Raw genomic sequence first — 13424 nt, 5'->3', positions numbered from 1 at the left:
GTACCTCAGCGAGCGAAGACAAACTCATCAAGTATTTGCAAACACAGTCTGACCCCGATCTACTGCAGTGTCAATATGTAAAGTCCATCATTTCTATGCTTCGGAGCTTTTGTGCTCAGCACCATTGGCATCAGGGGAGTAATTGTACAATGGGTTGGGGAAGGACAGGTTGGCGTCTTTCCAGGTCGGACCCTGCAGTGGACGAACACACACAGAAAAGACATACATCACGTCATTGACTTCTGCACAGACAGTTAGAGTAAAGGCCAAAAGGTGAGCAGAGACACCTCACCTCCACCTCTCTCCTCCAGGGGTAGACGCTGATGGAAAGCCCAGCACCGTCGCTCCTCCTATCGCTCCTCCTGGGATTTAGTCTGCCACAGCCGCACAGCTCTGCAGCTCTTTCCAGGGACAGACACTGAGGGAGAGAAAAATCATGTACGCCGTCTTAAAATTAGATGAGCCTTAATGTGTGAGAGCGCGCAAAAAGCAGCTGCAATTAAAATCTAATTGACCCGTTATGCGTCCATAATTACACCTCTAACCTCCATAAAACATTTCATCATCCTTCAGAGGTGGAATAATCACCGATGGTTTCTGCTGAGCCATATCTGTCTGTGTCGTGGAGACTCACACCTACACCTCTTCTATTTATAGCTGTGCCCAAACTGGCATTCACATGAAAGCAAACATGTACAGACATACCACACGCCACAGATTTAGAATAAGTGAAATGTATCGACATGTGTTGTATGTGTAATGTCACCGGCACATAACTGCTTCTAAAAAGCTGGCTTGGCAAAGCATATATTTATAATGGATTTTTTTTCAATATCACTTTCAATATCAATGTCACTTTTTCTGTACATCATCATGGCACACCTTTCATCAGGTGAACTCCACTACACACACACAAGCACACACAAACACAGAGCAGGCGACATCATCAGTCATGACAGCTTTCAACATCATTCTTGCTTTTATTAGTCAGTGACACTCGCTGCTGCACCCCCCTGCAGATAAAATGTGAGTGTGTGTGGTCTCACAGCCTCTTTCCTCATTTTGTCTTTTTTTTTTTTTTAAAGTACCCTCATAAATGCACACACACACACAAGCCATTATCCAAATGGAATAGCTGTAATTGTATCATTGCATTGCTGGGATTCTTTTCCGTGATAGCGGTAACTTTTCAGAAATAAAGGGCACTGTGGATGTTTGCAAAAAATAAGAACGGACGTGAAATGGTGCAAAGTAGCTAAGTGCCATTTTATCCTACTTGACACTTCCAGACAGCAGGATTTAACATACACACATACTATGCTCGTCTAAAATGCTTGTCTTGTGGTGCCTTTCTAAAACAACAGCGTTCTAGTTGAGGATCCTGGTCTTATTTTGGATTGTCTATCCACAAGTTGTTAGGTTAAGAGATTAATCTCCTGTTAAAGGGATAGTTCAACATTTTGGCAAATTGGCCCATTGCCATAATCGCTATAGTCATAGCAGTAGGTTCGTTACCTTTATTTGTCGGTGTAAGCTATTTTTAGAACGGAGGAGCGGAGCGGCAGGCTGTTCAGAGCTACACTATGGAGGCTAATGGAATTTCTTGGTTTCCCTCATCAAACTCATCAAATACAAAATCCCAAAACTCCAAAACGCTTTCGTGGACAAGTTGTGACCTGCACAATCACCACGCTATGAGATAATAATGGAACGTTACGAAACGGAGCCGTTTTCGAGGTAAATACAGAGTCTGCTTGCTGAAAAACTGTCCCTGAACGCAACGCGCATCAGCGGTTTTGCATGAATTTACCTCTAAAACAACTCTGTCTCGTAACGTTCCATTATTATCTCATAGCGTGGTGATTGTGCAGCTCACAACTTGTCCACGAAAGCGTTTTGGAGTTTTGGGATTTTGTATTTGATGAGTTTGATGAGGGAAACCAAGAAATTCCATTAGCCTCCATAGTGTAGCTCTGAACAGCCTGCCGCTCCGCTCCTCCGTTCTAAAAATAGCTTACACCGACAAATAAAGGTAACGAACCTACTGCTATGACTATAGGGATTATGGCAATGGGCCAATTTGCCAAAATGTTGAACTATCCCTTTAAGTATTTGCAAAAAAAAAATATATATATATTTTGTGTTATTTGTTATCATTCTATGAAGTAGTTTAGTTAGTTTTATACATCTGCACTTCCTGCACCCCTGCACCTGTGTAATTTAATGCAGTCCAGTGTAAAAACCTTGCAATTTCTGAAGCTTATCATGTTCTTAGCTGCGTCAAAAAGAAATAGAATAAAGTGGTTGTCTTTGGCGCCTTAGCTTGTGGTGTTGCATTTGATCAGATTATGTAGTTCAGTCACTGTCTCTACCTGCTGTACACGCACTCTATGTGTATATATAAAACACACACAAGTGCACAAATATCCACATAAACCACAAAATCAATAATCCTAAATCAAAAATGTAATCTAGCAGAAAGGCCTTGCAATCACCTCCCAACCTCCTCCTAATGTTAAATCCACTTATTGAATAAATGTGAGGCGAATGGTGGAAAAATTAGATTTGTACAGCTGAGAAACCTAATGTTGCTCCAACAGAATTTGCTGATGATTGATTGGACATTTCTGTGCACTGACCTCTGCACTGCAGTCCAAGCTTGGGTTATCCATCACCCCATAGTCCATCGGGTCATGTTTTCTGCGGAGCCAGCAGATGCAATTATCATCACCAACAACACCAACAACATCATCATTAGCAAAAGGAGCAACAGTTTTTACCAGAACTCACATTGGGAAACATTTATTCTTGCATGAAGCCAGAACACAGACAGCGACTCCGGCTACGAGCAGCAGCAGTCCGATAGCGATGCCAACGTACACAGAATCTAAACAGACGGGAGGTGCATTCAAAACTGCCTTCAGTAAACTGAGACTTCACAGGATATGTAAAGGATACAGTAAATACTTTAACGTGAGACAGTTTAATAGGGACGAGCTATTACCCAGCTGTGTGTCCTCTGGTGTGGGTGTCGGAGTGGAGAGAGACGGCTTCTCCCTCACATGGCAACGGTTTCCTGTCCATCCTGGATGACACCTGTGATCATACATAAGGAAAACAGTCTGGAGATGTATCTATGTATATTTGATACTAAGGCTGGTATCCGTGGGTAGCCTGGAGCAAAATAAAAAAACAAACATCATTTTGTCCACAAACTTGTGGTGCAGGTATAGTCGTTTAAAGGGAGGCTGATAAGGTAATAAAAACTGTGAAGATATAAAAGTAAATATGTGGTGATCTATTTATACTATTATTTTTGTCAATAAATTAAAAAGACCACAAACAATAATTAATAATTAAAAAGTAAAGTTTGTGAGGCTAATCTCACTCTGTGTAATAGCGCTTCATTGCAGTCTATTAAAATACATCAGTGAACCACTGTTCCCTTTGGCTGATGGTTCCTTCATGGTGATGAACCACATGCACCCTCCTCCGGCTGTAAAGACTGTGTATTAATAAACAGCTGAAAATAGTCCTGAATAAAAAGATTACTCTCTGTGGAGTCGTTGCTAAAAGCTACAGTGTTGTTTTAGAAAATTAGCAGGCCATTAAAAGAAAAATATTTACAACCTATTTTTTTAAAGAGTTGCCTCTACAAAAGGAATTAATGGGCCTGGGGGTCATTGCAAAAACATAGGGGAGTTGAAAGTCTTTAGAGATTAACACATGATAATGCAACAGCAATGATAAAAATGAAACTAAATAAATAAAACACAAGGCTGAACAGATAAAGCAAATAGACTACAAATAAACACACACTTTCTCTCTCACTATATTTGGAAAAAAAAAACACTATCCGGACAAATGGTGCAAAATTTATCCGCTGGACATCCTGCATGGAAACACGGACTAATTGCACATAGTTTGGCCCCGTCTGCTGAGCTGCATCACTGGGAAAAAAGAGTAAGTTCCTCTTCTTCCAAATGAAGACTGTGCTCCAAGTCAACATCTGTTCAGTATCAGCTTGATTTCGGAGCAACATTGACCTTCTAATGCGAAACACTCAGCTCTCAGCAAAGCCACACTGTGTCATTATCATTCAGAGGGGGTCAGGGTACATATTGTGTGACAGTCTGGCCGTGGCAGCGGGCCGTCCCTGGCCTGGTGCCCCTGTGGATCCTGCTTAGCAGAGTGCAGAAACGTGACGTAAATACTGAGCCTGCAGGTACCCTCCGCTGCCGGCCTTGGGTTCTGCTACAGCTACGGCTGTTATCAATGCTGGAACAGCGTCAGGCCCTCCATACCACAACGCACAGTGAATGGTGGTGGTGAAGTCCTGTTACATAATGAGGAGGCAGTGGTGGCGGCATTGCATTGGGGAATGTTGGGCAGGGGGAATGAATGAAGGGAAGGAGAATCAAAGACAAGGAGGCTGAAAGAGAAAACGAGAGCAGCAGCATTTCTACAACAAACAGCTTTAGAATATCTTCTTCCATCAGAAACCAAAGGCGTTTTTGTGTTTGCATTTTCAATTATGTGACACAAGGTGACACACTGGGCCTGCTTTCACAAATCATAACAAATTCAGCTGTGTCGAAAGTTGTATTTGGGGAGGGGGACTAATGATGTGTCATCAGCGCAGCGCACTCTGACAGAAGTAAAGAGGGAATGATTTGTCAAGAAGTTAGACGCAGTGAAAAGTTCCTAAAAAGCAAAACGGTCTGTGACAGATACTAGAAGGGAAAATATTTGTCTATACAGTTGACAGCGTTGCAGTGACAGGTGTGAGGGAGGATGTCAGCGACCTGCATAAAGACCCGAGGCAGCTGTTGGCGGGAGAGGGATTTTCCTATCAGCTGCTGAACTGTGCACGATGACTTGTCCCGCCGGAAAATATGACAATATATCGAGTCATAAAATTCAACAACAAACACAAATGTCACAGTGAAACGGAAAATTGATGTGACGACATGAGAACGCATATCGCGCGCCTGCTCCACAATCCAAATCATTTTCTTTCGGAAAATTGAACCTTTTGACACAGGAATGGAGAAATGTGAACCTCTCTCGGAGGTGCATAATGATGTTAGCAGATCCAGCACTAAGTCCTATAATTGCATTCTTACTTTTTCATAATGAAATATCTCATTGCAAGCATTCCAAGCTGCTGATGCAGACAACCAGATTCAACAGAGCGAGCATAGTGTTTCTCCTGAATGTGTTTTTGAGACGAGATTAATCTGATGCATGAATATTTTTTGTGGTCTTACCGATAAAACCATTGGTAGCAGGGGGCTGTGTTTAAATATTGACCAGGAGAATCCATCAGAGATTCCCAGGAAACACTGAACTGGTGGATAAACGAGGGCAGAACCACCCTGGTTAAGCTGTGGGGGATAAGCAGATTCCCACATGCTTCATGGAGCGTGTCTTTTCCAGGGAAAGAAACAAGACTGATGGGATTTCCATGTTTTAAGTCTCACAAAGAGAGATAAAGGGGTGGGAGGGGGACTGGGAAGAGGAGACATGATACTTATCTTTGTTTGTGCATGTTTATGAGCGTCTAGGTGTGTATGCGCGTGTGTGTTTGTGTGTTAAACTCACATGCAAACAGGCCCATGTCTCTCCACAAGGCATGAGCCGCGATCCAGACAATACGTCGGAGGACAATCTGCAAAAAAAAAAAAGAAGCTGACCGTCACTGCTGAATACTGTATGAAAGAAAAAAGAAAATCCTCCAAAGCTTTTCTTCCTCTCTGTTTCTCTGTCATCCTCCCTTTCTCTCTTGACCTGACAGGAAACAGAGGCACACTCAAGCATGTTGCCGCTCTGACGTAAGAAAAGGAAACTATAGTGAATTATGCTACTCGGAATAACTGTGCCTTTTCACATCCATTAACCTCTCCAGTCAACATCAGCATGTACCTTAAACCACAAACATCCTATAATACATCTTTTCTCCTGCTCTCTGTCTCTCTCTCTGATGACAAATACTCTTGCCTCCATAGGTTGTGCGAGGGTTGCCTGTTAAATAATCATCATGTTTGAAACACCATTACGGAAACCCTGGTGCGCTGCGCGGCCCCCTGATGAAGTGACTTTGGCTTGGCACTGAATGCAGGTTAAATTGGAGGTTTGGTCTTATTCCTGAAAACGCGGAGGAGTGGAGGGTTTAATGGGTTTTGGCAGCATCCAGTAACCTGCGAAGTGTGCTTTGAAGACTAAGCAGTGCGACTTCAAAATGTCCTGAGAGACAGTGCCTTGGGTGGAAATCAATGAAGCCTTGGCAATACTGAAGTCTAAAGTGATTGGTGACTCATGGGAGAGTGTAATATAGTGAAAAACAGTGTGTAATAATGAAAGATCATGTTTTATGTACACAAACGGATAAAAGAGCAACAGCCTGTCATGCACCTAGAGGTAACACTTTACTTGACGCCTATCTCTATAACACATTATACTTATAATGAGGTATAATGCAGTTATAACACTGTATAACTATACACTCATAAATGATCATAATGCTTTATAACAATAATCATAACACACTATAAAGCATTTTATCTTGACTTATAAGGTCAGGTATTATATCATACGTTATAATTGTTAGTAACTGGCTGACAATGCCCACATTTATAATGCATTATAAATATAGTTATAATGTGTTATAATTTGCTTATAAACGTGTGTAACTATCATTATAAACACTCATAAATCACATAAGACTTAAGCATAACACATTATAGAACATTATAACTCTATTATAATACTAAGACCTTATAAGCCATTATAAAATGCTTTATGATGTCTTATGCTTATTGTTATAAAGCCTTATGATAATTAATGAGTGTTTATAATGATAGTTATACACGTTCATAAGCCAATTCTAACACATTATAACTATATTAATAATGCATTATCGATGTGGTCATTGTCAGTGAGTTACTAACAATTATAACCTATTATAATACCTGACCTTATAAGTCATGATAATGCTTTATAGTGTGTTATGCTTATTGTTATAAAGCATTATGATCATTTATGAGTGTTTATAACTATAGTTATACTGTGCTACAACTGCATTATACCTCATTATAAGTATGGTTATAATGTGTTATAGAGATAGGCGTGTGTTACCTAGCTGTAAACTGATGGAAGAACGATATACTCAGAAGTAGATGCCACTGTGTCTTCAAGGTCAGGGAGTCATGAAGTGGAGGATGGACGGGAGGTAAAAACACGTTACCGTTGCAGCTGGACTCATCAGAGAGGAAAGGCAGACAGTCGGCCGAGTGGTCACAGCGCTTCTGAAGTGGGATACAAGCAGGTGAACCCCCTTCACACACCAGCTCTCCCAGCTCACACTGCAGCAGAGCTGGTGGAGGAAAAACGAGAAGCACAGACAGGAAAAATTGGTAAAATATGTAAAGAAAGAGAGAGAGAGAGGAGAGGAGTGGGGGGTCTGGGTGGCGAATTCAAAGATCACTATGAGGAGCATACTATAAAAGGGATTACAGAATTCAAAGCTGCTTTGACACTTTGATCCTAATCTGTGAGAAAATGTGTGTATGCTTTGCTGTACGGACATTAGTCTCACAGGGAGGGATTCTTTTTTAAGAGGACGTGCCATCAGTTCATGCATGAAAACTCAAGCAATTCACTTCACTTGTGCAGTTTAACAAGCTGTTTGCAGCATGTTCCCTCTATGGACCCAGTGATGTCAAGTCAAAACACAATTAGAAACAAGAACTTGTGAACAAAGTGCTTGAAAACACAATTAAATTATGAAAAGTGAAAATAATAAGGTAAATAAATCTAACAGAGAATACAACTGATCATGTAGCAGAGATTCAGAGGCTGTCAGAACAAGAATGGGTTTGTGAAGGGATTTAAAAGTCAGAGGGTTTCAAATGAGGAGATTGGTAAAGCCAGGACGACAACACAGGAGTATCAGTTTGAAAGATGTAACAAATTACTCTAGGACTAGAAGAAATAGTGCTACACAGGCCTTGACAGAAAGGAGTAAAGTTTGACTGACTGTTTCAAATTCAAGGGCCAGCAACTCAGCTTGTTTCAATGTCATTTATCCGCAGTGATATTCAGTCAGTTTGGTTTTTATGTGCCCAGGTTTTATGATATGTATCGGTGAGATGTCTGTCTTCACCCCGGCAAAAAGGAGGTGAAGGAAATTTAATTAGCGGAGCTTGTAATATTGAAAAATCAGTGTTGACAGCGTTGCAGCTTCTCTGGATGATCAACAGAAGCTGCTGTCGGCGGTTTTTATTGAAACTATTCCTTCTTCTGTTTCCAGTGAAAACAGTTTACAGCGAAACCCGTGGATCATTCAGAGCAAACCGAGCAATGTCTGGAAAGAAGTGACACTGTTGAATTTCTAAGTGTTTCGGGGAATTTATAAGAAATTGGCAGAGATCTTAGCAGCTTTGAGACACATTCTTGCAACAGAGGTGCAGATAAATGAATGCACACGTGTCAGTGCATGTTCCAACTTTAATACGAAATCCTCAAAAGTGACCCGACCACACTGAATCACCATTTTCATCAACTTAATTACTATCCTTTCTGCAATCAAACTCTCCTCTCTAGGGATGAGCAGCACCTTTGTCAGTGTGGCCGTGACGCACAGGGAATTGCATCCTCATTAAAATCACATTAAAAGGCAGTGAAAAGCACAGAAAGCATAATAATGTTATAACTGCTGCAAATAATGGTCTGCTGAGGTGTTAGCCTCATAATTAGTACTCGTGTAGGTGAGTTTTATGCAGAGGAGACATAACATGTTCGACAGTATAATCAGTAGCCAGTGTGTCAACAGTATGAATGATGATGTGTTCGCTTACTCACGTACGCAGTGAAATGCATTTAAATGTAGATTTGATCACGTAAAGGAGCTAATCTAAACTGAAGGAACGGATTCAGATCATTAAAGAGATTTGTAATTTTCACATCAAAGCCATAAGCAAAATATGTGATATGCTGCAGATGTTGTCTGTCCCATTGGTCCATCAAACACCGTCCATACACATACTTACGGCAGCTGTACTCGTCCTCTCCATCGGGGCAGTCGGGGACGCCGTCACAGCGCAGTATGGCGGGGAGACAGAGGGAGTTTGAACACTGAAAATACCCAGAGGGACAGCGGTCTTGAGGAGGAAGAGTCCCGGGCACCGCGGTCACACATTGCTCTTCATCGGACTTGTCGGCACAGTCGGGTTCACCGTCACACCGCCAGCTCTCGGGGATGCACTGGAAGGAGTACGCACACTGGAACTGGTCCACGCCGCAGGTCAGAGGCTCAGGAGTTACTGGTCCTGCGGGGGGACACATCACAGGAAAGACACATATCACATGAATGCACAAGCACACAGAGAGCTGAGTGTTGTTCACACGCAGCAAACAACTTGGAGTGAGGAATCAAATTGTGCACGGTGGGGAAAAAAAAGGTTTGATATTAGGTTTTCTGCTTTTTCTGCGATCACAGGTGCTATACTTTGCAGAAAAGAGGCAGTGCAGGGGTGAAGGGAGAACGGAGGGGTGAGAGTGAGGAAACAACACAATATAAATGTAATTGCTTTTTCCCCCCATTGCCCTCTGTCCTGTCCCTCATGTCTGACCCAGTCTTCACTGTGAATTTATACGGGCCTAGGGGGCAACGGGCTCCATTAACTCACTACACTCTTCCTGAGGGCCCGTACGATTTATATGGAAAGGAGAGGAGCATGGCTCGTTGGAGGACAGAGAGTGTGGAAGAGGGAGGAAGCGGGAGAAGGTGAAAATTGGGAGGAAAAAGCGTGAAAAATGAGCAGAGTGTTGGCAGAGCAGGAAATGAGGAAAAAAACAAAAAGTAATTGGAAGCGCAAGGGCAAAACGACCACGGAGGAGAAGAAAAAACAGTGTAATAGCTCTACCTCCGACCATACACTCCGCGGTGTAGGAAATGTCATCCAAGGCGATGTCTGTCCATATGTCTCCACCCACTTCTGCCTGGAAGGTCACTCTGAAAGGTGCCGGGTTAGACAAGATCACATTCGCATATGTCCACTGGTTGCCATGGTTTCCGGCGGCTGCCCACATCAAGAGACGGGTACCACTGGGACCGGCAGTGTAGACCTATAGAGCGAGAAGTAAATTTAATCTTTAAAACGGCAAAACAGAAATGTATTTCAGTCTACAAGCAGCACAATCTGCAGTTACCAACAAAACCACAACTGTGACACAATCATGTCTGTAAAGGGGGGAAGAAGACGCAGTAGGCCAATCAAAAATATTAAAACAATCCATTACTATTGAAAAAAAACTCTGAACTGAAGTGAAAGAACATTATTAGATTTCTTTTAAACATCTGCTTCTTGTTTGTTGTTTTGAAATTAACCCAGCTAACAAAGACGCCTAAAAAAAGACATGAAACGATGGATGTGATAATTAAGTTTGTCAGGTGATCTGCTTTGATGGATTATTTCCTGGCAGGGAGACTTTTATTCCTTCCTGTGGGTATCAGGTGATTGACAGTGAGCAAAGGGTGACACACCGAGAGGCTCAGTAAAACGGGGCAGAAATCTCTGACAAAAAGCAAATTAAGCCTCTGGGTTGACTGTGATGGATCATCTGACAGCCGGTGACGGAAAGAAAAACATTTTCGGAAGCTTGACGCCCGATGAAACAGACAAGACTTTGAATCATTTATGGAAACGCGGCTCGGATTAGATCACCCTCAGTGTTCCCATCTTGTCCGAGCCGTGCATGAAGAACCAGAAGCGCAGGTGACACAGGCCGATGCTGCCTGGAAACGGACTCCTGGTTGTCACCTTGGCGACGTCGCCCTCCCTCTGGGCAGCCGAGTGTATGTACAAGAAGTTCCCCCAACCACCTTCAAGACAAACAACAGAGTATAGAACACTTTACATTCATGTAAGATATGGCTAATACATCATTGTGTGCTAAACGCCGTTCAACCATCCAATTTCAGCTTCCCTGCAAGATAGAAATCCAATAACTTTCTTCTGTTGATTCCAATATACATAATGTTTAGATGGAGGGGGGCATCGGAGCTGTTGTGAAATATTGTAGCCCGCAGCCAAAAGCTCCACAGAGCTCCTTCGGCTCGGCTCGGGCTCAGAGATGAGACAGCATCTGTGCGATGCCAGAACAAAGTGGGAGTTTTCCACATGAGTTAAAAGGGATTTAAGCCAACACAATCCAGAGCACGCAGCAAACTCTCCCACCCACAACACGAGATTCTTCCCCTCTGACTCAAAAACTGAAAACCAAACCAAAGCCTGCGCATTCATTCATGTAAACATTGTTTCCCAACGACAGCTGTGTACAAAGATGTCGCCTCAGAGTTTAACGTCACCTGATAACGCCGAGACATGATGTCTGCACAGTCATGTCTTGTCCTTGTGCAGCTCTCTTATATTATGTGTGTGTGTGTTATTACAGACGGCCAGGTTTATCGATCTGCACTGTGGTGAGATCATCAATTTAATCTATGACACAATGCCCCAGTGTCCAGATTCATCTTCAAGATCAATAAACTCAACTGGCCAATCAGAAGTGGGCGTGCACCCACCGACAGCCACTATAAGGAGGAATTATAGCCACAGCAGATCACACAATAGCACAGTTGGTTCAACGAGGGCACAGTCAGCATAAAAACACTGGTAGCCTCTGTCCTCAAGCTTACAGTCCGTTACTGCAATATATTGGCTGATATGTTGACTTGGCGTTACCACCTCCCCCAGTCCAACACCCCCTTTACATTGTCCCTGCAAACAGCTTCCAGTATGATGTAGTATATAATAAATCTCTAAATGATTCATGTGATCCTATCCCACAATCTGTGAAGGCAACTAACAATTATATGCTTATATAAATTGATGAATTATTAATTACTTTTTACAATAAATCAATGGCTGAAGTCCAAAAATATTATAAATGTCATAACATTGATATTTTATGACACATATTTTTTTCAACCATCCTAATTGAATTTATTTTAAAAGCATTTTGAGATGCAGAATGTTTAAGAATTTTAAATTCTGTTGATTAGCAACATTGTCGAACAGTACCTTCTTGTAAACAGTCCTATATCGAACAACTGTTAAAGAACTGAGGCGAGCACTTTGCTTAAATTTCTGTCCAGGGAATCCCAACAGCCAACGCAGAATACAACTACTCATGAATGAAAATTGCAAGCAAAATAGAGGTTTGCATTGCCTTGTATAGGACAATTACAACGCCTGCACCAGCAATGGTGATTTATTCTCATTTAGTGAAGAGCAAAGAAAAAAAATCATGTTTCAACAGAGTAGCATCATTGGATACATGACAAACAACAACAACAAAAACAACGAGTCCATAGCTGTTAAGCTCAGTTTGACTCAGCGTGGCACTGATCAGGATGTATTATTAACCCTGCCTACATGCACGTCAGAAGCTCCCATTTCCCAACTGTCAAGTTGTAATTACAAAGGCGGAGCTGCCTGAGAGCTGAAAACAAGGAGCACGTCAGGAGGATGCACGACTTGTTTGGTCCTAATTCTGACAAATGTGTTTTGTTTTTTTCGACAAACAAACTCCCCGAGTGAGTTTTGAATAAAAACAAGAGCCATGGTATAAATGCACAGCTGTGTTTATGCTCATGTTGCAGTGTTGAAGAAAGGTCAAAGGTCGGTCAAACTCACAAACCCTTACAGGAAATTGTTTCTCGAGTTTCCCGCTTGTAATTAAAACCTGAAGGAGCGTTCATGTAGTCATTTCAGAGATTGTGTTCACAGGCGAGGTTGCCAGTGAAAAAGGAGAATGAAGGGAGAGGTTTTTCTCCTGAGCCCTGCATGTGGTTAGGTTGAGCCAGCAAAACTTTTCTTTGGAAAAGGTTGGGGAAAGATCATTGGTTCAGCTGAATGTTTCTCCAGTGAACAAGTTGTGTCTTTCGTTTCAATGCTAAACCGAGACAGTGGTGTTGAAACTTTAACCAAGTTCTGTGTGTGCATAAACGTGGCCAAGGAGAAGAGGAATCAGTGGGTATCTGCAATGCTGGGCATATTGCAGAGTAGTTCAGCAACAGCAAGTGGCAGACACGCTAATTAAAATGTTTTCTGTTGCAACCTAGTGGTAACAATCCTCCGCAGACCAACTGCCCTAAAACAATATATATATATACACACTGTAATGACAGTTCCCTCTATAGTGAAACTGAGAAGTGAAGAAAATCCAGTGTATTTAACAAGCTACATACAGATGTTAGCTACTGGTAAATACTTATAAGTTATCTCTTTCTGTGAAACATAGTTCACATTGTCATTGGTTTCCCATTTCTATGTTGGCAGTTATTGGGGTTAAAATATGCGGTTTCAGTTGAAATAGAAATGTTTTCTTTCTTTTTTTTTTCTTCCATAATATAAGAT

The 13424-nt window shown here is 42.0% G+C and overlaps 1 protein-coding gene across 1 annotated transcript in view; it reads right to left on the bottom strand.

The window, feature by feature from the left end:
* malrd1 (MAM and LDL receptor class A domain containing 1) overlaps positions 1-13424 on the bottom strand; it is a gene marked incomplete at its 5' end in the record, with an annotated part of 54829 nt that continues 41405 nt past the window's right edge. Inside the window, 10 exons of the mRNA XM_083995281.1 lie at positions 1-192; positions 293-418; positions 2640-2700; positions 2791-2887; positions 3005-3096; positions 5605-5671; positions 7247-7375; positions 9051-9329; positions 9927-10128; positions 10728-10885. Of these exons, the coding sequence (XP_083851407.1) occupies positions 94-192; positions 293-418; positions 2640-2700; positions 2791-2887; positions 3005-3096; positions 5605-5671; positions 7247-7375; positions 9051-9329; positions 9927-10128; positions 10728-10885 (1310 nt within the window). The 3' untranslated portion in view covers positions 1-93. The remainder of the gene's footprint in view (positions 193-292; positions 419-2639; positions 2701-2790; positions 2888-3004; positions 3097-5604; positions 5672-7246; positions 7376-9050; positions 9330-9926; positions 10129-10727; positions 10886-13424) is intronic.

This window comes from Trachurus trachurus (genome assembly GCF_905171665.1).
Source record: "Trachurus trachurus genome assembly, chromosome: 20".
NCBI lineage: Eukaryota > Metazoa > Chordata > Actinopteri > Carangiformes > Carangidae > Trachurus > Trachurus trachurus.
Note: the sequence above shows the minus strand (reverse complement) of the source record. Positions and strands in the feature narration are given on the sequence as shown.